General features: G+C 52.9%; 1 protein-coding gene across 23 annotated transcripts in view; it reads left to right on the top strand.

The window, feature by feature from the left end:
• Positions 1-26,497, top strand: part of NRXN2 (neurexin 2) — a 107,023-nt gene that overhangs the window by 13,897 nt on the left and 66,629 nt on the right. For 9 of the 23 annotated variants that reach the window (XM_041723122.1, XM_041723136.1, XM_041723131.1 and 6 more), the window contains exons 3-7: positions 7,511-7,528; positions 12,368-12,397; positions 14,726-14,797; positions 19,214-19,515; positions 25,740-25,784. In XM_041723122.1, coding sequence (XP_041579056.1) covers positions 7,511-7,528; positions 12,368-12,397; positions 14,726-14,797; positions 19,214-19,515; positions 25,740-25,784 — 467 coding nt within the window. The remainder of the gene's footprint in view (positions 1-7,510; positions 7,529-12,367; positions 12,398-14,725; positions 14,798-19,213; positions 19,516-25,739; positions 25,785-26,497) is intronic. The other 14 variants (XM_041723124.1, XM_041723125.1, XM_041723139.1 and 11 more) reach the window with 5 other exon arrangements.

Here is a 26,497-nt window from a genome sequence, read left to right on the forward strand (position 1 = left end):
TCTCTGTCCTGGTTTCTTTTTTTCTGGAAAATGGGGGTAATAATTTGTACCTACCTTACAGAGTTGTTATGAGAGCTAAATCAGCTAATTCACATGAAGTGCTTAGACTAGTGTCTGGCACATAGAAGATGGTCAATAAACACCAGCAAAAGAAAACAGACGAAATAGTGTAATATATTCCCAAAGAGATGCAGCAAGGCAGTGCAGCTTAGTGATCAAATGCAGACTCAGGTCTGGGTTTCTTTCTTTCTTTTTAAAATTTTCTTTAAAGATTTTATTTATTTATTTGAGAAAGAGATAACGAGAGCAAGAGCACAGCAGGGGGGAAGAGGGAGAAGCAGGTTTTCCTCTGAGCAGGGAGGCCGACACTGGGTTTGATACCAAGACCCCAGGATCATTATCTGAGCTGAAGGCAGGCACTTAGCTTAACAGACTGAGCCCTCCAGGGGCCCTTCAGGTCTGGGTTTCAATCTGACTTCTGCATTTAGTAGGCCTATGCCATCAGGTGAATGCCTAACCTTCGGACGAATTTTTCCTTACCTGTAAATGGAGATAAGCATGCTTGTCCCACAAGTCTGTTGTGGGTATTAAATGAATGTCTGGTACATAATAAATGGTTAGTAGATGGTAGTTACTATAACAAGCAGAATGCTATTGATCTTTTGAGGAGGGAGATGGTTTTACAAGTTGGGGAGGGGGATCCGTAATAAAAGGCATGCTATTGAAGACTGACCTAAGGATGGATGAGTAAGCTTGGTTTGAGGAGGCCACCCCATGCATAGACAATAAAAACAAAGATGTGGAAGGAAGGGATGTGTACGTCATGTCCGTAGAGGGGCATCAAGAATATAAGAAAAAGAATGGAATCTAAAGCAGGAGAAGCAGGTTGAAGTCACATCTTGGAGTTTTGACTTAATCATTCAACCAAAATTTATTGGATGTTGTGTCCTGAGTATTGGCAAATGCAGCCACCAAAGAATCTTGAGTGGATATATGAATAATAAGAGCTATATTTCAGAAGCTGGGAGTGTGGTATAGAAGCATTAGAGGGAGCAGAGTTGTGCAGTGGAAAAATCAGTTGGGAGATAGTTCAAGAGAGAGATTTTGAGGCTCTGAACCATGCTTGTCTTGGAGAGTGGTGAGGATGGGGGGTGGCACTTGTGACAGTAGTAGAAGCAGCGGTGCTGGTGCTCCGGAGCTGTTGCTGGGATGGAAGCTCTAGGACTCACAGGGAGGAGTCAGGGGTGATGGGGTTTCAAGTTTGCTTGAAGGACGGTGGTGGTGGTGGTGGTGGTGATGGTGGTGGTGGTGGTGGTGGTGGTGGCGGCGGCGTAGGCAGCAGCAAAGTGAAAGGAAAGTGGAGGATGGATGGGGAGCAGATTTGAGAGGGTTGGGTCACAGATCATACACGTGTCGAACTGCGGTGTCCCTTGATCTTCTTAGACCAAGACGTCCAGGCTGTTGGAAATGTGAGACTGGAGCTTTGAGTTGCAGGCAGGGCTGTGGATGGAGACCTGGGTGCCACAGGGGCCTGTATGGAGAGAGAGACTATTTGGAGTTCTGGAACTGGATGAGGTGGTCAAGAAGAAGGTGAAGAGACTTCAGAGGAGCCCACAGTTGGAGAGGAGTGGCCACAGACATAGTGAAGGAGCAGTTAGAACAAAAAAAGAGACCAGATCACACAGTCAAGGGGGCGGGGGGCACAGGGCCTCACAGCTAGTGAGTGTTTTTCTCTAGGTGCCGTGAACTTTTATATCATTTAATTCCTGTGCCACTGCCAGAGATGGAAAAGCTAGGATCTGAACCTGGAGCTGACTCCGAAACCTGTTGCCCTGCCCACCTTTGTCCATGCTGCCTCCCGAAGCTCAGGGAGTTGGTCAGTTGTGCCCATGCATTACTCGTGTTTGGTTTCCTGGGGGGTATTTAGGGACCGCATTTCAGCAGAAGCCAGTAACCACCCCCAAATTCTTCGGGTCATAGTATGTGACGAGGGTGTGTGCCTGTGTTTGTCAGCCAGCTGTCCCAGCACCAAGGAAGGCAGTAGAAATCGATCAGTAAAATCTCAGTCTTCAGGAGCCGGGGTGGTGGGGTGGTCGGGGGGAGGAACTCACCCCGGAAAGTGGAGCGTTATCCCATTAAAATACACAACTCACCAACACCTGAAACCATTTCAGATGGAAATATTTCTGAGATATGTTGCACACCTCTCTGCCTCCCTAAACATAATATTTGGAAAGAGATTTAACCTTTTCCAGATGACTCAGGATGTCGTGATTCCCCTCAGGTATTGGCCTGTCACACAGTGGTTCCTTCATTGAGGTTTGTCCCTGCCTGAAATGATGCCTGACTACTGTATTTGGAGTTCTTAAATTAGCTTTTCTGAGTTTTTCCACCTCCTCTCTTAAGAGGAGTTGTCAGGTGGCATCTCTCTCCCCACCTCTCTGTTTGCGAACTTGGAAATCAGCATTGCCAAGCGTGTTGGGGCTGTGTGTCGCCACCAGTGATGGGGTTCTCGGCAATGTCTGAGAGGTTCTCCCATGAGGAGATAACAGTTTTTAATGTATAACTGTCAATCATGTTCGTTTTGGCTGCTCAGAACCTTTTCTTTTCTTTTGTTCTGGTCTTCATCACTGTCCTTGATAACGAATCTGCTGGAATCCTGAGTTCGTATTAGGCAAGACAATACCCTCTATGCCCGCTGGTGGGGCAGATAAGACCTCTGTGTGTGAAAGTTGAGTAAATGAGTCACATATGTGGGATCATCCTGTCAGCTGTAACATCCGATACCCGTGGTCCTGACAGTTTCTGCTGCTGGAGATGGCTCCAGGCTCAAGAGAGCAGTACAGGGGGTGGCTGGCATGAGAACCCAGAGAGGAGAAAGATACTCACAAGGAAAGCCTCACATGGCAGAGTGGTTAAGAGCAAGGGCTGCCCAGGGTCGAATCTGACTTTGCTACTTGCTATGTGTGTAAACTTGGGCAATTTACTTAATCACATTGTTCTTCAGTGTCCTACTCTATAAGATGGAGGTGACAGTGTTGTTGCAAGGACTAAATGAGTTGCATGGAAATCCTTTACAACATGCCAGTCACTATTGTAAATGATCGATAAATGCTACTATGATCATTAACCCCAGTGGTCAGAGAAGGCTACAAGGAGGAGGTGAGACTTGGCCAGATCTTGAATGGGGGCTGAGATCTGTGGAGTGAGTGAGTGAGTGAGATCCATGGAGGTGGAAAGGAACAGGCAGGGTTTTCTCTCCAGCAACACAGCCTAAATGAGCAGTCTAGGAGATGTGAGCTGGGTGTGTAGGGGACCGGGGGCGGGGGGGGGGGGGGCGGCGGAGGGGGGAGTGGCAGGTGGGCGAGGAGACCAAGATGGTTGTGCTTTGGGGGAGATAAGATAAGAACTGTAGAGTCAGGTCAGCTAATAAAAGTCTTGACTTCCAGCCAAGAATGTAGCCCATGGGAAGTTTGAAAGCCACATTTTGACTCTGTCCCTCACCAGCAGCGTGCCATGAGACAAGTCTCTTCCACTTTATGAGGCTCAGTTTCCCCATCTCTAGGAGAGACTGATATAGCAGCATCCACTGATGAGGGATGGAAACAATGCACAGAAAGAGCCAGGGACACTTGAAGTACTCAGTATGTGAGAAGTGTTTTTGGTTATTCATTCAACAAACATAGGCATGCCTTTTCCTGAGCCGGGAACTGCAAGCAGCTGGAGGTAGAGATGAATGAGACATTGTCCTTGCTCTTGGATATTGCACAGTCCGGCCAGGAAGCCGACATGGAAATGCAGTTGCAATAGAGATATAATAAAGTGAAATAATAATACAATGTACATATTGAGAGTGGGCACAGAAGAGGGGCGGCCAGCCCTGCCTGCGAAGCCAGTTGGGAACACAAACAGACTGGGGTATACTGACCTGGTCTTAAAACAAGAGCTGAACAAGGTACCTTAAAACAAGGTATACTGACCTGGTCTTAAAACAAGAGCTGAGGGTGGGAGGAGTGAGAACAGGGAAGGATGTTTTAAGCCAAGGGAATGGTATGTGCAGAAATGTAGCACATCAGAGGATGGACGGCAGCTGGGTGTGGCTGGAGCCTGGATTGTTGCAGGAAAGGAGGTTGAAGGGAAGCATGGCCGAATTTCCAATGGACTTACCTGAGAAGGTCAGACTTTATCCTGGAGGCACTGGGAAGCCTTGGAGGATTCTAAGCAGGATCATGACTTGGTTAGATCACTTTGGTGGTGCGTGAACTAAGAATTGTAGGAGGAAAGACTGGCTGTAGAGGGGGATCATTGAAGAGGCTTATTAATATTCCAAGGAGAAAATCGAGGAGGGTCTGGACATGGGGGCTGTGGTGGAGGAGGGATGGGGGATGAAAAGCATTTCCAGGAGTTTTTTTTAGTTTTTAGGATTTAATTTATTTTATTTTTTTTTAAAGATTTTATTTATTTATTCATGAGAGAAACTTATTCATGAGAGAAATTTATTCATGAGAGAGAGAGAGAAAGAGAGAGAGAGAGAGAGAGAGAGAGAGAGGCAGAGACATAGGCAGAGGGAGAAGCAGGCTCCACGCAGGAAGCCTGATGTGGGACTCGATCCTGGGTCTCCAGGATCATGCCCTAGGCCGAAGGCATGAAGTGCTAAACCACTGAGCCACCGGGCTGCCCAGTTTTTAGGATTTTAGGTGGTGGAACTGACAGGATCTGGTGATTGATATGAAAAAAAAAAGAACGAGGCTGATTTCTGGATGCCTACTTTGATCAGAGAAAGCAGGCAGGAGGAAAGGGCTTGTGGGAGAAGGGTTAGGAAGTCCATCTTGAATGTGTTGAGGGTGAGAAGCCCATGAGACACTCAGGTAGAGCTTCTCTGAAGGCAGGTGGAAACATAGGTTGAGAACATGGAAGAGAGGTTGTATTAGAGCCACTGGAAAGTTCTGAGCATGACTGCATATGTGCACATGTGTGTGTGTGTGTGCATGTGTGTTGATCACAGCAGTATTTAGACAGGTGTATCTGGCACCTGTGCCAAGAGAGCCTAGTTGGGGATGGACAGGGAGACCACCCAGGAGGAGGCTCTTGCAGGAAGCCAGGGGTGAAGGGTGAGAGTGTGGGCTATGATGACTTAGGAGCACAGTGATCAAAGTCAAAGGTGATTTTGTGCTGCTGGGCAAGATTCCTTTCCTGTCCACAGGAAGTAGGTACTACCACCAAGCTCATGAGGTTGTTGGGAGGGTAATGGTGAGATGCATGGTGAGGGTCAGTATGGTACTGGGCACTTGGCTAACTCATGGTCTCTCAAACCTGGCAGAAGAGGGGACATGTTAGTGGGTCACCCAAGAAATGTTGGTTGAAAGCAGTACCTTTGCCAAAAGCAGGGAAATGGGCACTTTGCTACGGGGATGGAGATAAGCATGGCTTTGGTGGTGGAGTTTGAATGTCAGAGAGCTGTCTGAGTAATTGCTCAGCACACAGATGGGGACGCAGAACTGGCACCCAGGGAAGAGGCCCAGTCTACAAACACAGGTTGGGGAGTCCTTAAGCCATGGAAGTGAGCTATCACCAAGGAGGGCAGGGAGAAGGAAGGAGTGTGGAGGGCATAGACCTGAGCCAGGAAGGGTCTATGATGGCAGGTGTGGGACACAGGTGAATCAGCAGAAAGCAAAGAACAGCAGAGAAGGAGAGGTCAATGAGTCTCTAGGAGCTGACTCTTGGAAGCCGGGAGAGGAGGGGGAAGCTCAGGCAGCCAGCAAACCAAGCTTGCTTCTTGCACCTTCCTAAGTATAGCATGGCCCTCGTTTGTGGCAGGTGGGAATCCTTTTTGAAATACCGGCCATGTTGGATTATCTAGAAATCACCATGCCTCTTTATTCGTACAGATGCTGGAGAGATGGTTGTGCTGACTAGGGTCTTCACAGACTGGGGCCAACGAGGTTCTGACATGAGGCTCCTCATGAGAGCCCAGGGATTTTCCTAAGAGCTATTTTTCTAGGTCTCCGGCAACCCCTACCATAAATGCAATGGGATTCAGTTTATTTAAGAAAATCATTGTGGACAGAGCTTTTGGGGGATGCAGCTGGCAGGTAAAAGAAGCTCTCTGTGTGTAACACACGTAGATATGTTAAGGCTTGTGTGAAATGCAGATAGATGGTCGGTGGATAGAAGGAGAGGGAGCTGTGTTCATCACAGGGCAGGAGTCTTAGCGGGCGGAGCGAGTGTGGGGTGTGGTGGTGGTGTATGCATCTAATATTAGGTATTAGATCACTGTGTGGGTATTGATTCTGCATTCAGCCTGTGTGTGTGTATGTATTACGGAGGTGGGATAAGGTCTGATAAATGACAGTGTGTGTGTTTCTGGAGTACAGCTAACCCCCTAAGAGCCACTGAGCAAATAACATAAAATGATGTTGGAGGTAGGAGACAGTGTGTGCTGTGGGCGTGAGTGTGCACTGAACAGCGGTTTGTATGTATATGTGTGTATCGTGGGGCCTGCACGCCCATGTGCAAGTGCATATGTATGTGTGTGTGTTTCCCCACAGGGTCTGTACGTTTGTAGGTTGTGCTGTTTCTCTGCCCGCCTGTTGCTTCCTCTAAAGTCTCCCAGTAGGTGGGCATGTGAGAAAGGTTTGGAGAAGGAGGTGACCTGGCTCCCAGAGCAGGTCAGAGCCCGGCCTGCTTGAGGAGTTGTAGCTTCTCGGGAGGAACTGTCCGCATTTGGATGAAGACCTCAGGGCCAGGCCCAAGCAGACCCCTCCTAGGTGAGGGCTGGCTACCCAGAGGCTGCGGCAGGACCTAGGGACAGGGCCTCAGAAATGATGTAGTCTGCCTCTCTCATTTTTACAGGGGAGGGCCTGGTGGCTCAGAGAGGTTACATGCCTGGGGTGGGAGTCACATGGCACTTTGAAGCACAACTGTGTTTTCTGACCTCTATGGATAATTTTTCTCCCCTGGTTGGGTGGGAGGTGGTTGCATCTGGGTGTGCAAAGGCTTCAAGTGTGGGTTGTGGGAGATTATATGTGTCTCTGGATCACTGAGTGCCTATGTGTGTCAGTGTGTCACCAAGTGTGAGTGTGTCTCGGGTAAGCTCCATGTGAGTGTGTCCCCATCTGTCTTCGAGGTACAGTGGAATGCAGGGGAGGAGTGTACTTGAGAAAGTCAAGACTGCCTGCCTGCCACACCTGGCTCTCCTCCGATTCTGCATGTGACCTTGAGGGTCACTTCCCTGCCCTGGGCCTCAGTTTCTTGAAATGTAACATGAGATTTGGGTCCTCCTGGACTGCGTGACCCCGTGTATGAGGCATTGACTCCCGGGAGCAGCTCTCTCTCTATCTTGTTCCTAGCAGAGCCTTCCAGCCTGGGTGGCTTGTGCCAGGACCTGGGTGGGCTCAGGGACTTTGAACTCATCACCCCCTGGGAACCCTGTTCTTGGTACCCCCACTAATGAGCCCTCCTTTCTTCTCTCTCTCTGCCTTACCCTTTCCTGCACCTTGCTGGCCTGCAGAGGAGCACCCCATGGAAGGTGAGTGATGCTTTTTGGTCATTGGGGTGGTGGATCAATCACCATAGGGTCTTATATGAGGGTGTGTCATTGGCCACCTAAGGGCTCCCTCTCCTGCCCATGTTTGGGACCTGCTAGGGAAGGATGTCTGGGGGTCCTCTTGGCTGCCTCAGCCCCACGTCTTGCCTGTTCCCTCTTTATTAGTTTGCTGGGGAGAACTGCTGGGCAGAGGGCAGGCCTTTCCACTTGCCAGTCTTCAGTGCTAGCCTGCCAGCTGGCATTTCATCCTCTTTAGGGAGGAGACAGGAGTAAGGGTGAAGGGATGGCGCTGGAGGATCTGAAGTGCCAGAAGTGAGTGAGGAGACAGCTTTTTTTTGCCCAGCCCAGCTGAGGGAGCCTAAGATGGCCACAGAGGGGGGGGGGGGCTGCAGCTGGGGACTGCTTGGGTGGTCTGCTCTGGGTCTGAAAAATGCAGGCAGAGGGTGGGGAGCTGTGTCCCTGGGTCACTGGGTCAGCAGGTGTAGGTGGGTGACGGCTTCTCCACTCTGACACTTGAGCAGGCCCCCCCCTGCTCCCAGGGCTGGTAGGTAGGGGCGATCTCCTTCTTTCTTTGGCCCAGGCCGCAGGCCAGGGGTAGGGCAGAAGCATGCCTCTCTTTGGAGTCCCTCTGTCCATTCCTTCCCTGTCTTCTGTTTCATTTGCCTTCTCTCTCTCTCTGGTTTCTGTGTTTTCCTTCCTTTTTCTCCAGGGCTCTGTCTCTGGACCTCTTTCCTTGCCTCGGTTTTCCCCCAGGCTCTCCCCGGGCTCCTGTCATCTTCTGAATCTTCCCCTCTGGCTTTGGTTGGCTCTGTCCCTTTTATTCCTCTGGGGTGGACAAGGCCAGGGAGAAGGGATGACTAGGTGAGATGGTCCCCCAGCCACTGTGGAGAAGGCAGGCAGCAAGCTGGGCAGGAGGTGGGACCCGGTCACCATACCTGGCTCATATTCTTACCCTGGAGAAGCAAGGTGGGGGGGGGGGGGGAGGCTCCAGGCTGGGAGCTCCCTGGGCCAGGGCCCTGGCGTGGGAGGAGCAGGGGACAGCCTCCCGAGCATACTCGAGGATGCCCGAGTCCTGGGTAGGAAAGAAGGGGAGGGCTTTTGGCTCAAGTGTGGCCTGGAATCTGTTATTCCTTGTGGTGTCCATGGTTTGGCTTGTTGCTTACTGATGTCTCTTCTCCTTGGGTGACCACCGTTCCCCTGATCCCAGCGGGCAAGCACCCATCTGAGTGTGTGTGTGTGAGAAAGTAGTGTGTATCTGTGTGCACACGTGTTCGGAAGGTTCCACTGCTGTGTTGTGTCTGTGTGCCCCCGTGCACGTCTGTACCTGTCTGCTTGGGTTCTGGTGCCTGAGCGCATGTGGAAGTGCGTGCACTCCCGTCATCGTGTCTTCTGTGGCGTGGCCCACATCTCTGTGTGCCTTCGTAGTAGTGTCTGCATCTATGTCTGCATCTCTGCATGTCAGTGTTTACCTCTGTGTGCGTGAGAGAGAGTCTGTGTGTCTGGGTGGACGCAACCTTCTGAGGGCTGGAGATAAGATTTAGTGCTGATGTGACTTTTACTTGCTCTTGATGTCATGTCTCCTCCGGAACAAAGGGAGAGATGGAGGGAGGAGGAGAGAGGGAAATGAGCCTGAAGGGAAAGGCTTGTGGGGAGGAAGGATGGGGCAGAGAGATGGGAGAAAGGAGGGGGGTAAGTAGAGGCAGGAAGGAGAAGTAGAGGGAGAGGCAGAAAGGGGAGAACTTGGCGGGGGGGGCGGGGGGGGCGGGGGGGGGGAAAGCCAAGCTAAAGGAGAAAGCAGGAGGGCCTTTGGGGAGAGGTGACTGAGCCAGGAGGAGACAGAGAGGGCCCAATTCTTTTCTGAGCACGTAGGGTAGACAGGGACAAGAGGGGACACTGTCGGGGACAAATGGGGCATGAGGCCCTACAGACACTGCTGAGCCATTTGTTGGGGGTGGCATGGTGACCTGTTGGCTTGGAGATGGCACTGTGTGTGCCCGCCTGTCAGCATGTGTGTATACACACCCGGGGCTGTGACGCCTCTGTGTGTCTGTCTCTCTGTGATGTGTCTGCTTGTGTGTCTCTCAGTCTTGTCCCCTGCAGCTATCTTCCTTCTCTTGATGCTGGTCTTCTTGGGGGTTCTGAGAGAAGCGTTAAGGAGTGAGACTGGGAGTGGTTCCAGGGGGTGGGGTGAGCTGGGGCCTCCTCTGGGCACAATGCTCTGGACTCTGCAGTTGAGATCTTGGAGTCCTCTTTTCCTGCCCCTCAACACTGTGCCTCAGGCCTACCTTTCTCCTGGGGACCTGGCCATCCTGCTCCCCAGCCCCTGACAGCATCTCCTGGGGATTCTGGTTGCCCTACCTCCTTTCTCCCTAGCCTCTTGTAGCAGGGAGAGAAGACCCAGAAGCAGCCAGATAAAGTGCCCTAGGAAAGGACCCTTGGTAATGCCATCCATCACTGCCAGCCTCTTCTCCCGGGGGTGGGAGGAGGGGCTGATGCCACAGGTGGATGTGGGGAGGGCTTACCCAGACAGCCTGGGCACGGGGAAGGAGAAGAGATTTCAGACCTGGGAAATGGGGGCGGGGGGAGTGGGCTTAGGCTTTAGGGAGCGTACCCTCAGGCCAGGCTGGCTGGAGCCAGGGGTAGACAGGGCAGGGAACCGGCCTCCCCTTCACCAAGATGGCTGGTGCTGTCATGCCTGAGGGAGCTGAGCAGCTGGTTGCCGTGGTGACAGAGGGAGAGTGGCGCATGCTAATGAGGCTGCCTGGGAGCTGGGCAGTGGAAGGGTCTGCAAGGGGAGAGATGAGGCTCTGTCCCGCCCGCCCCATGCCGTCCTACAGGTCTGCGGGGCACAGAGGGCCAGTCGTAGGGCACCCAGCTCCTGGGCCTGGGTTTCCAAGGATAGGAGCCTGCAGAGAAGGCTAGTTCTGTCTGGGGGAGTTGGGTAAAGGTTTAAGGCTCTGGGTCTGGCTCCTGGATTTAGGGGATTTGGAAGAAGATGCTAGTGGATCTCAGGTAAAGTTTGTAGGGGGCATTCAGAGCAAGGAATTAGACTCAGTCCAAATGCTTGGTCCTCGCCTGTTTTGTGGATAAAACCTGTGAACCTGTGTCTTCCGGAGAGCTGTTCTATCCTGGAGAGCTGTTCTATCCCGATGCAGCCCTTCCCAGCTGCGGTCCCCTCCCCCAATTGGCGTGGGACGCAGAGGTGGGGGAGACCCATGCCTTTCCCCCAAATGAAGTGAAGGGGGTGATGTGAACCTCTGCTCACGTCTTCCACAGGGTCCAGGCCTTTGGCTTGACCTCCTGGAGCACAGGCATCCTGGCCTCTGCTTTGTCTCAGAGGCACCTGGGGTTCTTTACCTTTATAATCCCACACTGGCCTGGCTTTTTGTCTCTGGGGCTGGCCACCCTCTCATTGCCACAGTGCTAGGGTGGTTTCCAAGGGCTGCTCCTTCCCGACCCTTTTGGCTAGAGACCTGGGACGCAGGGTAGGGGGCAGAGGGAGGGCCTGGCTGGTCATCTCAGGGAGCCCTGGGACCTCAGCTGTGCTGTGGGACCTGGTGCTGCCAGCCTTTCTGGGGGAGGGCTTTCTGTGGCTGGTGTTCCCCGAGGACTAGGATGCTGGTCCCATGGGCCAGAATCTTTCCCCCTAAGGTTTAGGAAGGCCTGGGTCAGGGCTGAGCAGGCTTTTACAAGGGGCCAGGTAACTGGAAAAAAATATCCCAGCCCAGCTTGCCTGCAGTCTTGGAGATAGGCCTTCTGTTTCCCATTTTCCAAATCAAACCAGCTCTTTGCTCATTTCAGAGAGGGCCAGGCCAGAGTAAGGGGGTCCATAGAGTAATTTTGACCTCTCAGAGAGCCAGACCTCCTGCCCATGGGCCTTGGCTGCCCTCTTTGGTACTTGGTGTCTCAAAGAGTGGGCCCTAGTCCCCTTATCAGGATCCAAGCTCAGGATCTCTGCTCCCGCGTTTCTGGTTCTCCTCTCTGCTTCTGCTCTAACTTTATCCTGCAGAATCCGGGAGTGCAGCAATCTATATGGAGGTTATTGGTGGGAGGCAGTTGAGAGTTCTGGGGCTGGACAGATGCCTTTCTGAAGCCCACTTTGGTGGGAGATTCCTCCTAAGCCCAGGACCCTTCGTACTCCCCTCCATCTTTTCTCCAGGCTCACCAGGGTGTGGGATGGGGTGGAGGGTGGGGTCGGAGGTGCCCCCTGCCCACTTAATCCCACGCTAACAGGACACTCTCTCTCTCTCCAGGTGGCTTTGATTTTTGTGTCGTGTTTTATTTTCTCCTCCATCCGAATCGTTTTTTCTCGTTGACTGTTTTTTTTTCTCTCCGCCTCCCGGAAGAAAAAAAAAAAAGAAAAAAAGAAAAAGGAAAAAGCAGCCCTCCCAGCCTCATGCTTCTCCTCCTTTTCCTTTTTTTTCCGGCAAGAAGAAAAAAAAGAAACCAAAATCTCCTCTCCCCCCTTGCAGTGACCCCCTGCCCCTACCCCTCCTCCCGTTCTGCCTGTAACCCCTTCACCCCCTTTGGTCCCCCCTTTCCTCTCTCTCTCACTCTCTCTCTCTTTCCCCCCCCTTATGCCCTCCACCCTGTTTCCGGCATCTGGGGGGGCCCCCTCCTCAGCTTCCGGGCTGGGGGCTTTCCCCTGATGCCTGTCACAAGTTAAAAAGGGTTTTTAAATTGTGGCAGCAAGAGCTTTTTTCTCCCCTCTCTCTGGCTGATTTTGATGACTCGTGTTTTCTTTGTTTCTTTCCCCTTTTCTTCTTTTTCTCTTCTTTTTTTTTTTCTCCTTTCTTTCTTTCTCCCCTTCCCCTTTCCAAGGTCCGGCTCACCTGACGTTAAACAGCGAAGGTATGGTTTGAAGTTCTGGTTTGGATTGGATTGGATTGGATTGCCCCCAACCTGCGACTGGATTTTCTGTTCCTCTCCCCGCCTCCTCTCCCTGCCTCCACCTGTCCCCCCTGCCTTCCTGCCCATCTTGCCCGCTGCCTCTGTCGTCTGTCTCTCCGTGTTCTGGGGACTGGGGTGCTGGGGTGGGGGGGGCTGGCCCCCATCTGTGCTCCCTTCTTCCCTTCCTCTGTCCTCCCTGCTGTGCTCCATCTGCCCTCGCCCTCATCTCACCTTGGTTTCTGACATCAAGAGATGTTGCAACTCCTGCCGCTGTCTCCAGTCACCCTTTTGAGTTTTCCTGGTAGTGTATCTTCTTTTTCCCTTCTCATGGTGGTGTTTTATTTCCTTCCACCCATTCCGATCATTCTTTCTTTTCTGTGGACCCAAATTCAAAGAGAAAAGCATGGGCTGGAGGAAGAGACTTTTAGGCAGCTTCGCTGACCTCCCCTGCGGCTGCGGGGTGTCCTCTCTATCCACAGTGGCAGCGAAGAGGGGTGGGCAGGGTAGTGGAAGTGCAGGACGCCCCCTTCGCACAGCTGTCCCACTGTCTGCCCTCACCAATATCTCTTGACCCTGTTTGACAGATGAGGACATTCAGGCCCAGAGAAATGAGGTGACTTGTTAGTGGGTAGATGGCATTTAGTTGGTGGTACCATTGGGGTTGCTTCTCTGTTTTTAGCCTCCCTTCAAATAAGTCCCTACCATCTTTCAAAGACCTGGTGTTCAGCAAACCTGACGGCCCAGGAATCCTGACTGTAACTCCCCCACTCCCCAGCGCTGAGCTCTCCCAGGTCTCCTGATCATTGGTTCTTGAGCTCAGGTATCCAGATCCTTAGGCATTGCTCCCCAAGCCCAGGGTGGTCCTCCATTAGGGCTCATTGTCCATAGGGAGTCTTTAGCCTGTAGGCCAGAGAGGCCTACCAGATGAAGACTGGGCTGCGGGGAGAGACTCAGATCTGGAATTTGGGATGGATTTAGGTTTGGGAAAATAGGGACCTGGGATTCTTGCAGGGATGTGAAATTATGGCAAAAACTGTGAGGGTAAGGGGACATCCCAAGGGGGTAGTCAGGACCCAATTGGTTCACTCACATACTTCTTGCCTCTCAATGCCTGGTTCTGGGGGTGTTGGCGGTGGCACATCTTTGCCATAGATGAAGACGCAGAGGATCCAGAGCCCTGCCCCTTCCTCTGAAAGGTCCACAACCCACAGCTCAGGTGTTATTCTAGCTTTACTTCTGGGGTTGTGGGATTGAGGTAGAATAGGGGCCCTGATACAGACTATTAAACTCCATTCTTGAGTTCCTCATCCCCGGAAGCCATCCTACAGGGTCTGGCAATAGGTGTGGGGGCTTGGGAGCCAGACACTGAATGCACAAGTCACTGGCAGGGGTGGGTGGAGAGCTCAAGCCAGTCTGGAACCCAGATGTATGTGTCTGCGGGGGCTTCGGAGATGAGGCCTGGGGGTTGATGAGTGGGAAGTCATTCCTAAGAAAGGCCTTCCCCACATCCACGATAAGCTCCATCCAGGCAGAACCTCTGTTGGTGTGCAGTGCCCTGCTGAAGGCACAATGGAGGGACAAAGAACAGATGGAAACCATGGCCCTGCCCCTGGGAAGCCCCATGATCCGTTGGGCCGACAAGGGGACAAAGGTGACAAGGGGACAAAGGTGACGTTAAGAGTGCTCTCTGCTTAAAAAAAAAAAAAAAAAAAGAGTGCTCTCTGCTGAGTGAACCAGGTGTAGATGGAGAATCAGGTTTGCCTTAAGGACAGGCAAAGAACACAAGAGGCCTTTGGTGTGTGAATCAAGAAGGTTTGGGAGGAGGGGTACCTGTGTCAGGCTTTGGAAGGACTTGAGGAGCATGAACTCCTGCCCTGCAGGAGAAGGTGGGAGCGAAACCACAGAGTGGGGAGGACAGTGAGCAAGATCCTGGAAGTGGAGGCTTGGGGACCCGCAGATCCTCAGGGCTGGCCTGTTTGCAAGTTCTTGGGAAAAAGATGCTCCTGAGCCAGCTGTGAGGCCCCCGGTCCTCCTGCAGTCTCCCCACCCCTGGGCAAAGGGCAGAAGTTGGTGGCTGTGGGGGTCTCATGGGGTCTGTGGGGCTGACTTGGCTTGTCATCTGGCTCCTTCCCCAGAGGCCCTGGAACAAGTGAGTCCTCAGAACAGCACCCTTTCCCCCACCCTCCAAGCAGGACCTCTACCCTGGAGAGGGCCTTCCATCACCTTAAGGCTTGGGTGGGACTGGCTCAATAGTCCCCTGTGCCTGACTCCCCAATTCTGCTTCTCCAGTAGGGTCCTTACTGTTCTCCGAGGGGGGGGCCGGGAGAGGAGGAGCCGGCGATGTGCACCAGCCAACGAAAGGTCAGTGACCCCATGATCCCCAGAGAGCCCAGCCCTCACTCCTCGCAGGCTAACTGCGGTTCCTGGGGGGCAGCTGAGTCAACAGAGGTGTACCCCTTAGCACCGCTTCTGAGGTCCACAGAGACTGCTGGGCCTGCATCCCTGGGACCTGCCCTGGTGTGAAGGGCCACAAACCTCCATTTCTTTCCTAAACCCCAGTTGTCCTAATGACCCTTTTCTGGAACACAGATGTCTTTTGGTGGCAGTTGTTCAGGTCTATCCCTGGGAACTATCTGGGAAGCAGGGTAAATCCCTCACTTAACCATCAAATTCTGGAAGCCTGTGAGGTGCCAGCAGCCTAGGGGATTCTGGTTAGGAGACATGGCATTTATAATATGTAGTATCACCTACATGAGCCTTCACTACCCTTTGTGGAAGGGTTCATTGCCCTGGGTTTACAGGTGGGGAAACTGATACTTGCTCGAGATGAGCCCCTGCAGCCAGCTTGAGGCCTTTCCATCCATCTCAGGGCTATATAGATTTTCAGCCACTTTCTGCACTGAGGCTGCCAGGCACTGGGGCTCTCGAGTCCTGTTTGTGTTCTGTAGCACTTGCCTTGCTGTTGGCTTGGGTTCCTGCCACCCCTGCCTTTCTCTCCACTGTTCGGTATCTCTCTCAGCCAACTCTTGAAAAAATGGCCAGGCCAGCCACACTGGAAGCCTCCCCTGAACTCTCCGGGCAAACCCACACACTGTTCCCTTTGTCTCCACGTCTATTTTATTACTCACCACCCTGCATCATAGCTGCCACTTCACCTGTTTGCCTCCCCCATCAGACTGAGCTTCCTGAGGGCAAGGGTTGGTTGTTGTCATCCGTATGCCCCCAGTGCTTTTACACAGCTCCTGGTACATATGTAGGCATGTGCTCAGCAATTTTATTTTCTTTTTTTTTTTAATTTTTATTTTATTTATTCATAGAGATGCAGAGAGAGAGAGAGAGCGGCAGAGACACAGGCAGAGGGAGAAGCAGGCTCCATGCAGAGAGCCTGACGTGGGACTCGATCCAGGGTCTCCAGGATCACGCCCTGGGCTGCAGGCAGCACTAAACCGCTGTGCCACCGGGGCTGCCCAGCAATTTTATTTTCAATGGGTGAATGGTCTCTGTTCTCAAGGGGCTCATTGACATTCTAGCAAATAACCACAAGAAAGCATGGTCCATGCAAAGTGTATGAAAAGTGCAGACTTTGTCCAGAGGAGTTAATTTATTCATTCATCTAGAGAGGCAGTGTGCGTGCACACACAGTTACACACCAGTGCAAGAGTAGTTTATTAGTGAAATAGTTTGTAGTTTATGAAGCTTCATCCTGTCTGTTCTCTTTCTAGATGCCTCAGCAACCTGTAAGGTAGGCTGACGGTTAGTTAGCCTCTTTGTCCAGAGGAGAAAGCTGGGGTTTAGAGATTTGCCTCTTGGTCAAGGTCACCAAGCTGGGGGAAGAGCCAGCATTAGGGCCCAGGTCTTCTTTCTCACATCCCACTTCCTCTCAAGGGAGCAGTACAAGATGTTACTAGGCAGTAAGTGCCAAATGAGCAGAACAGACAGCTGTAGTGCTTGAGAGTAGAGAGGGACGAAGGAGGGCTGGAGACCTTCCCGGAGGAGGGCTTTGAGCTGGGTCTGGAAAGGAGGCAGCCTGCTCCTGTCCCTCAGGGCTCTTAGGAGTCCTGAACCGTAACAGTGGTCTCCAGCTGCATTCAGCTTGACGGGGGACACTTGTGAGGCTCCATGCTCCCTGACCTTGGGAGGTGAGCAAGTATCAGCCCTGAACCCCCCTTCCGGTGCGGTGCCGGGGGTAGAGTAGGGTGCAGGGTGGGCATCAGAAGCTGCACTTGTTGCTCAAGCCCTGCTGGGAGTTGTAGTTCTCCGGGGGTCTGCAGGCAATGGTGGGGAAGAGCGCCCCCTGGTGCTGTAGGTCTGCCTCCTCCCAGGTCTGGTTTGTGCTCCCCTGAGCATCACAGGCATCCTTATGGCCACAGAGTCCTCCCCACACCCATCAATCCTTTGAGGTCCTGCCGCCCTCCTCCCCATTCAGGGTCTGTCTCTGTCCTTCCCACCATCCTTAGGTTGTCTCGTTTACATTTGCTCATCTCCTTTTTGTCCCTCTCTTCCAATATTTACCCGGGTCTCTCTGGCTGCTCCAAGTCTCTTTCCATCTCTGGGCCTATCTGGGTTGGTGGCAGTGGCGACGGGAATTGGAGAACACATAGACGCCTCCGAATCCACGGTTGGCCTTGCCTCCTCTCCTAGGAGATCCGAGGCAGAGCCCAGAAGACTCGAGGAATGGCCCTGTTTCTTCTTTTTGCCCTGGCAGCTGTGGTCCAGCCTCTGGCCCTCCTCTCTGGTCTCTTTTGTTCTGTCCCAATCACTTTTTCACGTGATTGCTTTATTCTTTCTTTCTGTTTGACTGTCCCTTTAATGATCATTACTTTGACTGCAGTGAAGGTGAGGAAATGGGAGGGGAGGCCTGGCTTCCGGGAAGGACTAGTATGTGTGGCAGGCCCAAGGTCAGACGCACTCCCTGCTCTGGTCCTCCCCCCACCTCCCCCAGGGCCTGGGCAGTGGGCCTGGTTGCTATGGAAACAGCCAGCTCCCCCCCCCCCCCCAAAGCCTTAGCTTTCATTCCCTTGAGGCCCCTGCCCCCTCTCCTTGCTGGCCCTATTCCGTCACCCTCACCTGCTCCCCCCTCAGCGTGCTGCTTGTCTTAAACCAGACTGCTTCGCTCTATCACCTCTTGCTTCGTCCATTTCCCTTCTGTCCCCATGGCCATTTTTCCCCTTCTCTGTGGTCTTCCTCTTCAATGCCCTTCTTCCCCATGTCCCCTTTCTGTCTCTGCCCGACTCCCCTTCGCTTTCTGGCCCTTCGTGCTGGAGCCTGAAGGCAGGCAGAGCGGGGTTCCAACTGTCCCTGTGGTGCTTATGCCCCCACCAGCCTTGCTGCCCTGTGGCCTCAGGAAACCGGGCCTTGCCAGCTGCAGTGAGTGCGGTGCCAGGCTCTGGGGCAGCAGCTGGGGCCTTGGCATCCGGAGGCAGTGAGGATGGAGTCTGTGGGCAGTCTGCCCAGAGGGAGAGAAGCAGGGCTGTTGTGTACCGGGGAGGGGCATTTGCAGAAAGTGCACCCGGGTTGCCGCCGCTCTTGCACGTGGTGCTTGCTTCTGTGGCCTGGCTCACAGAAGTGCAGGTGTCTTCTGAGGGCTGTGCGTGCGCCCTGGCATTGCGCCCTGTTCCTTCCTGGGCCTGGTGGCTGATACTGAGCACCCCTGCGCTCCGTGCAGGCGTGATGCCAGCCATCGCCATCCCCATCCGCCACTGTGTGCTGGGGAGAAGTGAGTCACTGTCATAGTCCAGGTCCTCTGTTCAGCCCTGACTCCACATCCCATCCTCTTCCTTCTGTGTGTGCTCTAGCTTGTGAAGATGTGGGGCTGCGACCCCCACTTCCCTCCACACAGCTGTTGTCCTGCCACTTGTCACCCATTTACAGAATGTTACAAATCTCTAAGGTTCTCCTAGTCTTTTTTTTTGCTTCTGCTTGAAAAGTGCCTATGGAGGGAGCCCTATGTTGGGTGCTTACACACACAGACACAGATGTACACCCACATGCATGCACACACGCATGAGACCTGAGCCATCTGCTGGCACTCAGGGGTCCTACTCCTGCCTTCTGGGGCCCCTCCTGGGGCCTGTATGCACTGTCCTCTCGGGTCGGACTAGAAGACAGGGCTGGGGCTGGCAGCTGGCATGAGGCCATCTGTATGAGCCCCACCCCCTGACCCACTGCTTCCTGGTGCATGTTACCACCACATGCATTGTCTTCCTGTGTGTCGTCCTCATGCTCCACCCCACCATTCCCTGTCCTCCTTTTCTGCTCCCTGCTGCCTGACAGGCCGGCTGGCCCCATCCCCCCCATGTGAGGCCTGAAACTGCCCCAGGCATTGGGAGTGACCTTCACCGGAGAAGAGGCAGGAGTGGGAGGTGGGCTGCATGCAGGAGACCCTTGGTACCCCAGCCTTAGTGGAGGCACTCCAGAGAGAAGTCAGGTGGAGCCTCTTATTTCACTTCCACATCCCTTTGTTCAGGGGCACGACCAATGGAGGATTCGGGCCCTGTGGCAGCTAAATTGTCAGCTGCCAGTGTGAGAGCCACTTAACAGTCTCCTGCTTTGGAAATGGACAGGGGCGAAGCAGACTTCTGACAGTTAAGACAGCTGGGTCCAGAGAAGAGGATGGACAGCCTGGGGGATGGGAGAGGGGCTGAGCTTGCAGATGGGCCTGCGGGGCTCCAGCCAGTGGCCAGGCCCCATGCCCTGGGGCTGCTGGAGGGGCAGAGGGCGAGCTGGAGCACCCTGCCCCACTCAGGCTCTCCCATTTCCCCACACCACGGCATCCAGGCAAGGAGGAGTTTGTGGCGACCTTCAAAGGCAATGAGTTCTTCTGCTATGACCTGTCGCATAACCCGATCCAGAGCAGCACGGACGAGATCACTCTGGCCTTCCGTACCCTGCAGCGCAACGGGCTGATGCTGCATACGGGCAAGTCGGCCGACTACGTCAACCTGTCCCTCAAGTCTGGGGCTGTCTGGCTGGTCATCAACCTGGGCTCAGGAGCCTTCGAGGCCCTTGTGGAACCTGTCAATGGCAAGTTCAACGACAACGCCTGGCACGACGTCCGGGTCACCCGAAACCTGCGCCAGGTAGGGGGAGCAAGAAGGAGGCCGGGGGACCAGCTGTGCTAGGGCAGAATGGGGGTGTGGGGAGGGGGCAGCCTGCACTATGGGTGTGAGGCGTCAGGGCCAGGCTGCGACGTGTGGTTCTGGAGAAGTTTGAGGCTTGCGTTGTGAGGGCCCAGGGGCGCAGGGCAATGGGTGGGCTGCAAGCACCAGGAAGCTGAGCTGAGAGGAGGCTGCAGAGCTGCCCAGGGCTGGGGCTTGAGGGAAGGGACAGGGTCTGGCTCACACTGGTGGCAGTGGCCAGGGTTTCAAGGGCCCTGGACTAAGAAGTCAGGTGACCCAGCAGGAGGGCAACTGGGGAGATGGAAGAGTGGGTAGAGCATGGGAGGGTGAAGTCTTGGGAGCCTGTGGGAAGGCTCTGGCCTGGCGGAGTAGCTGTGGGTACCCTGAGTCTAGGGCAGAAAGGCACAGATGAAAGCCTGGGGTCTGCAGGGGGACAGAGTGTGGCCCACCTTCAGGTGGGTTCTTTCCAGGGCAGAGGCAGGCATGGGGTCTGGGCAAAGTGGAAGTGCAGGGGGTGTGAGGGAGAGCAGTACTGCAGAGCATGTTTGGCTCCACCTCTCCTCTGGGCAACACACTTCCTTCTTTCCCTTTCCTGTGGGCCCACCAGCCCCTGACTATCTTTCTATGGCTCCCAGGCCCCTTGCAGGAGCCCAAGGAAGACTCTTGGGTCAGCCCTTGAAGGATGAGATTCCTCTCTGCGGAGGTCCCTTGGCTTTGGCTCCCACATGGACTCCCTGGAGAGGGCATAAGCTCTGTAGTCCTAGAGGGGTCCTCTGTAGCACTTATACAACCTGGGGGTGCTATGGCAGCTGAGGCCATCTCTGGCCAGGCTTCTGCTGGTCCTCTTAGCACCCCCCCGCCCCCAGCTTGTTTCCGGCACTGACAAGTTCCTGCCTCTAGCAGAGTCCATGCCAGACCCTTCTATGAAACAAGAGCGAGGCTGCTGTGCGTGCAGGTGGTGCCTGTCTCCACCTTCTTTTTTTTTTCTTTTTTTAAGATTTTATTTATTTATTCATCATAGACACACACAGAGAGAGGCAGAGGGAGAAGCAGGCCCCATGCAGGGAGCCTGATGTGGGACTCAATCCCGGGACTCCAGGATCATGCCTGGACCGAAGGCAGGCGCCAAACCGCTGAGCCACCCAGGGATCCCCCCGTCTCCACCTTCTGACTCCTTTCTTTGTTCACTTGGGCAGGGGCCGGGGCTCAGGCTTTTCTCTGCTCCTTTTCTCTAGGATGCACTGCTTTTTCTCACAGCCAGTGGCAGGACAGCTTGTCCAGCTCCACTTCTAGCAAGCTGAGTGCCGCCAGGGATGGAGACCATCTCTGTCCCAGGAGGCACCACTGCTGCTGGGTTAGGGCCTCCTTTTGCTTAGCCATCCTCTCTGGGCTTCCTAGATCTAGCTGTGCGACAGCTAAGCTTCCTCTGCCTCTGCTCCTTGTCACTGTCCCTGCCAGGCTCCTTCTCCTCCCCTTCCTCCTAGAAAGGCTTCTCAGTGGGAGTAGGGATGCTGGCAACCTCATACTCTTTTCCCCCTACTCTTCCCCACTGCTGAGTGATGACCTAATGGGGGACTCTCCTCCCCTTGCTGTGAGGACTCTGTGGTGAATCGTGCTGTTCTTTCCCAAGCCTGTTGCTCCCTGTTGCAGTGGGGCTCCGACCTGTGTGCCTGTCCTCATTGCTCCTCATGCTCTGAGGAGTGCCATGCTCAGGGTGAGAGGGCTGCTCAGTGCAGTGCCTTGCTTCGTGTCACATCATTCTCTGACCCCATCAGAGGGCTGTCCTAGTTGTCACTATTGTCTGAGTAAACCTGAGTGCATCATGTATAGTTGTTATACTTGTCGGTGCAAAACACATGGCACCTACTGGGGGGACGGGGCAGGGGTAGGGGGAGTTGCTTTTGTGCTCCTTGCTGGTTTTCCCTCTGCAGGACCAGGGCTGTCACCCAGTACTGACTCTGGCACCCCGCTGCAAGCCCACATGTTGCTGGTCAACAAACATGTTGTACATTCACGATGCTACAGAAGGGAAAAAAGACAGTCCCTCCCCACCTGGTTCTCCAGCTCTCAAGGAGACAGGATGAGTCTGTTAAAAGTGAGCAGAGCAAAGCTATTCAAGTGCCAAGTGAGCAGCAGGGGCCTTAAAAGTTCTAGGAATTTGAGAGTCACTGAGAGGAGGGTGAAGTCTGTGGCTAGGGGAGGCAGGAAAGCCACACACAGTGGGCAAGGTCTGGCCTCAACAACACTGAGTGTTGACAGTGACCCGGAGTGGCCTCTTTTGCGGCTCCCAGAGTCCGGGGATCAGGCTGGTAACTGCTGGAAACCACTTCCCCCAGCGCCTTTGACGATGAGTCAGGGCAGAGCCTGGTCCTGGCAACCCCGAACACAGGCCTGCAGGCCAGAGAGGGTGTCTGCATAGAGTTGGATTGAGAGTGCTCTTTAGGAAGGGTTTCTCGAGGGATCCGCGTCCACACATGCGAGGTACAGTCCTGTCTGGGTCACTGACAATCACCGAGAAGGTCAGCCTCGGGATTGCGCTCTGGATGCAGTGTCCTCCCTGGAGGCCCAGCCTGTAGCCAAGTCCATTCCCGGCAGACCTTTTGAACCCCTGCCTGTTCTTCAGGGCTTCTCAGAACAAGTGACTGGGTCCTGTCATCCCTCGAGCTGTGCTTCTCGACCAAGGACAGTGTGTCCCCTCAGGAGACACTGCCGATGAGACAGCTGGGTCCTAGCCTTGTCATCATGTTCCTTCCGCGTGGTCAATGTGTGTTCGTTCTCTCTACCGGGTGGTACGCTCCTTGACGGCTTAAAACCAACTAACTAGCGAGCATGTGTAGTTGTTTCTGGAGCGGTTTTTCTAGTTCGTTTAGTCTCTTTCTTGAAGCTGGTTAGACACGAGATTTTGGGTACGACGACCCAGCAGGTCTATTTCACACAAACATCCAAGGCTTCTGATGCCTTGGGAGTACCTCCTCTTCCCTTACAAAGCTGGAGGAAAGCCTCTCCCTCCAGCCCTCTGGATTGTTCAGGACTGTGTCCCCCCTCCTTGTTTTTTACAGTGTTTCTCAGAAGACACTGGCATATCTCTTTTCTTTTACGAACCTTGCCTAATTTTCATGAACGATCCTGTGAGGTGAGACATAGTCCCATTTTATCAGTTAGCAAATCGAGACTCAGCACCTTCGAGAACTTGCCCCCAGTGATCCATTTAGGAGATGGTAGAACCAGGACTCTGTTTGACCTCAAAGCCATGCCCATTTTTCTGCCTCCCAGGGAGAGCCTGGTGGTTGTCACTGGTGCAAAATGCAAAGACTGCTCTAATTTGTCATTTGTCTGGTGGATCTGCCATTCCTGGATGTGCCCAAATCTTGAAACATCTGAGCATTTGGCATATCTCTCTGAAAAACGGGCACCCTCCATCCCTGCATAGAGGGAGCACCTCTTTGTCCCGAGCTCCTCTTGCTCACGCTTCACAAAGGTTGCCTGCCTCCAGATTTCTGTGATTTATGATTTGTGTGCAGAGTTCCAGTTTTGGCTCTCTTAAGGGTAAAGGGCCCTCTGTTTCTGTGGGTGGGGAAAAGCTTTACCCCGTGGGCTAGTGGGATTCCTCAGTATTCCCTATCCTGACATCAGGAAGGCACGGCCTCCTGGGTACCCCTTTCACATGCTCCACTCTGGTTGATTTGGCCACCGTCGCCGTGGCTTTTGATTTCTGGACCCTCCCCTGACTCTCCTACTCCAACCTTGCTATTTCTCAGAGGAAGCCAGGATGTCTTGAATTAGTAGAAGGTCCAGACTTTGAATCACATCTCTTTCCTCTCAATTCTGTCTCTGAATTTGCCATTCTACTGGTTAGAAATGAAAGTTGTCCCAAGAAAGTTGAAAACTGCTTTTTTTTTTTTTCCCTTTCTTATTTTAGTCTCCACAACTAGTTCTAGTTGTGGTAGTTGGATTTTTACCACCAAACCCTGCCCCCTGCTCCCACCTTTTTCTTCTCCCTTGCTTGACTGGTCAGTGATACCGAACAACTCTTACTTTTTTGGGTGCAATTGATTTAGCTGCCCTGAAACTAATTGTCCCTTGTCCTGACTGGTTGGCCTCTTCACTTGGTGACAGTCCTGCCAGCTGGCAGTATTATCCGCATATCCTGGGTTAGCCCCTTGCACCAATCACTGCACCTGACATTAGACTCTTTCTTGCCTTCCTGTTATGTGAACTGCCTCGGCATCGCTAATAATTGATATTGGTTATTTGGCACTTTTTCTAGCTGCTAAATATCGAATTCTGTTATTTTTCATTATACGAGGCCCTTATTAATTGTCTTTCTGAATTAGTCCTGTGCCCACTGGTTATAATAATGCTGTAATTAATGGATCTGTCCCTAGAATACTTCTTGAAATCACACTCTTGGATGTGCAATTTAGTGTTTAATGGACATCAAGCAATAGTGTCCCACCATCTCTGATATGCTCAGTGAAGCCACCTCCGTCCTTTTGATTTCTCTTCCACAAAGACAAGGGTTATGTGGGAAGTGATTGTTGCCTCTGCCTTTGGCCTTGAGAAGAGAAAATAAACAGAGCCACATGGGGGAGGGGACTCTAGAGACTGGGATACAGAAGAGGCAGGTTTATAGCTTAGGGAGGTGTAAGGAGTTTTAGAGAAGGGTGGGCCTCTGTGTTCCTTTTTATGTTGTGGTGTGTGGGGGATATGGATTTCTGGTCCTGACTGTGGGGAGTGGAGGCTCAGGGGGGCTGTGGGTGTGCATGGAAGGAGGCAGGGCTGCTGGGGAAGCCTTACCAATTCCAGGGATTTGCAAGGGGTGGGGTGGTGGGGGTGGGGCACTTAACTCCAGGACGGATGGTTGTGCAGAGGAGTATAAGAGAACGAAGCTGTTTGAAGAACCTGGGGAACTTTTGCAGGGGGTGGGGGTGGGGGATGGACCCTGGAAAGTCAAATTAGGCAGGGAGGAGGGATCAGCTATGAGTGGGAGAGTGGGAGGAGAGGGAGGCGGATTGGGGATTAGATATGCTGTGAAAGTTTGCCCTCTGCCAGCCCATGGAGGGCAAGGTTTCCTTTTCCCTGTTCTGGTGGCAACTCTATCTCTCTTCTTTTCTCAAGGAAGAGAAACAGTAAAGGAGGAGCTGCCCCCTCCCCTCCATGACTCCCTGGATCAATTTGCCTATCCTCCATGCCCAGGAAAAGCAGACCCCTAGATCCCTTCCTATACTCCTTGTGAAACCTTTTCACTTTGCCTCCAAATGAGATTGTCTCTCATTCTAGCCAGTCCTGTGATTCTCTAGGGGGCATTGGCCACTCTTCTCCCAGCCTGACAGCCAGCTGGCCCATCACCAACCAGTTAACCCATTAACTCGATATGGTCACTGATCAGCCAGTTGGCCAGTTCTCTAGAAAGCCATCTGGTTGACCAGTTAGCCAACAACCCATTGTCCATTACCCAAGTCAACAGCCCATCCCTTTCTCGCACCCCTTGTCCCTCCTCCCTCCTTTCCCTCAACTCCCTAACATTTCAGCTGAAAGGACTTACTAATACTGCATAATTGGGTCTGCTTCTTAACCCCCTGCCTTCCCTCTCTCACCCTCTGTTGGAAAACCCCGTTGCCGACTCTGTGTGTGTTACTAACACGCTTATAACCCCCGGGGGACCAAGGGATGGGCAGGGACAGGTGGGGTGAGGTATGAGTGAAAAACCGAACTAACCTTTCTGTCTCATTGCGGAATGTCAGCCATCTTTAAGTCTTTGCTTTCCTGGTCCAGTTCTTTTGTTATTTTCTTCTCTACTAACCAAGGTCTTTAACTGTTCCCCTTCTCTGCAGCCGGCTCTTCCGGGAGGTGGGTGGACTGGGGAGCAGAGGAATCCAGAGGAGGGGTTTTGGAGGGGGGATTGGGAGAAGGGATTTAATTTTTTTGTGTGTTTTATTTCTCCCTCCCATTATAATTTAATTTTCTTTAAACAAAATACTTCAGTGGAGCCTAAGGTGGGAGGGTCTGAACAACCAGCCAAATATATATGGATATATATTTCTCCTCCTTCCTTGAGTTTCACAGTTGGTCATTTTATTTTTCTTTTCTTTTCGTTCTGTTCTTTCGTTGTTGTCTTTGTTGTTGGTGTTGTTGTTGTTGTTTTTTTTTGACCCCCCCACCCCTCCCCCATATCTCCGGTGAAGCACGCAGGGATTGGACACGCTATGGTAAACAAACTGCATTATCTGGTAGATATCACTCTAATTGTCTTACCGTTTGGTTTGCCGTGGGTTTTTTTAACTGTTCGATTCTCCCTCTTTTGTTTCCTTTCCCCGTTTGGTTTTGGTTGTTTTGCTCTTCTGATTGTTTTTGGCGTCCTGGACAATCTTTAGATTTTTGCTTCTCTCTCTTTTAGTTTTCCTCTTTCCCTTTGCTTTCTTTTTTTGGTCCAAACTCAAATCCAAAAGACAAATGGAAATCAAGGAATTTGGCCTGTCCCTGCCCTAACCCTGACTCCTGAATTCAGATTCTTGGCCAGAGAGACCTGGGGGCAGGCCCCATGTTCATCGGCTCTGGTTAGACCAGCCCCGATGCCAGGCTGCTTATTTCTATTGCTTTATTTTGTTTCTCCCGCCCCCTCCCCCCTGCTCCCTTGTTTTTTTCTCTTTGATTTAGTTTCTTTCTTGGTCTCCTGAAAATCCATGGAAAACACCATCCCATGACATGCTCTGCTCTGCTCACTGTCAGCTCCCGGACAGGGCCCTCGAGTTGGGAGTGGGGGCTGGGGGCGGGCCTCCAGTGGCAGCCAGCTGGGCAGGTTCCCCGGGGTGGGGGATGGCCCTGGGAGATGCCGAGTGGCCTGGGACCAGTCCAGAGCTCCTGCAGAGCAGCAGTTCATACGAGTTTGGGGGGCCTGTCCCAGGCTGGCTACCACGAAGAGGTGACATCCCCTCCCTCACTC

This window comes from Vulpes lagopus, chromosome 11 (assembly GCF_018345385.1).
Source record: "Vulpes lagopus strain Blue_001 chromosome 11, ASM1834538v1, whole genome shotgun sequence".
Lineage (NCBI taxonomy): Eukaryota > Metazoa > Chordata > Mammalia > Carnivora > Canidae > Vulpes > Vulpes lagopus.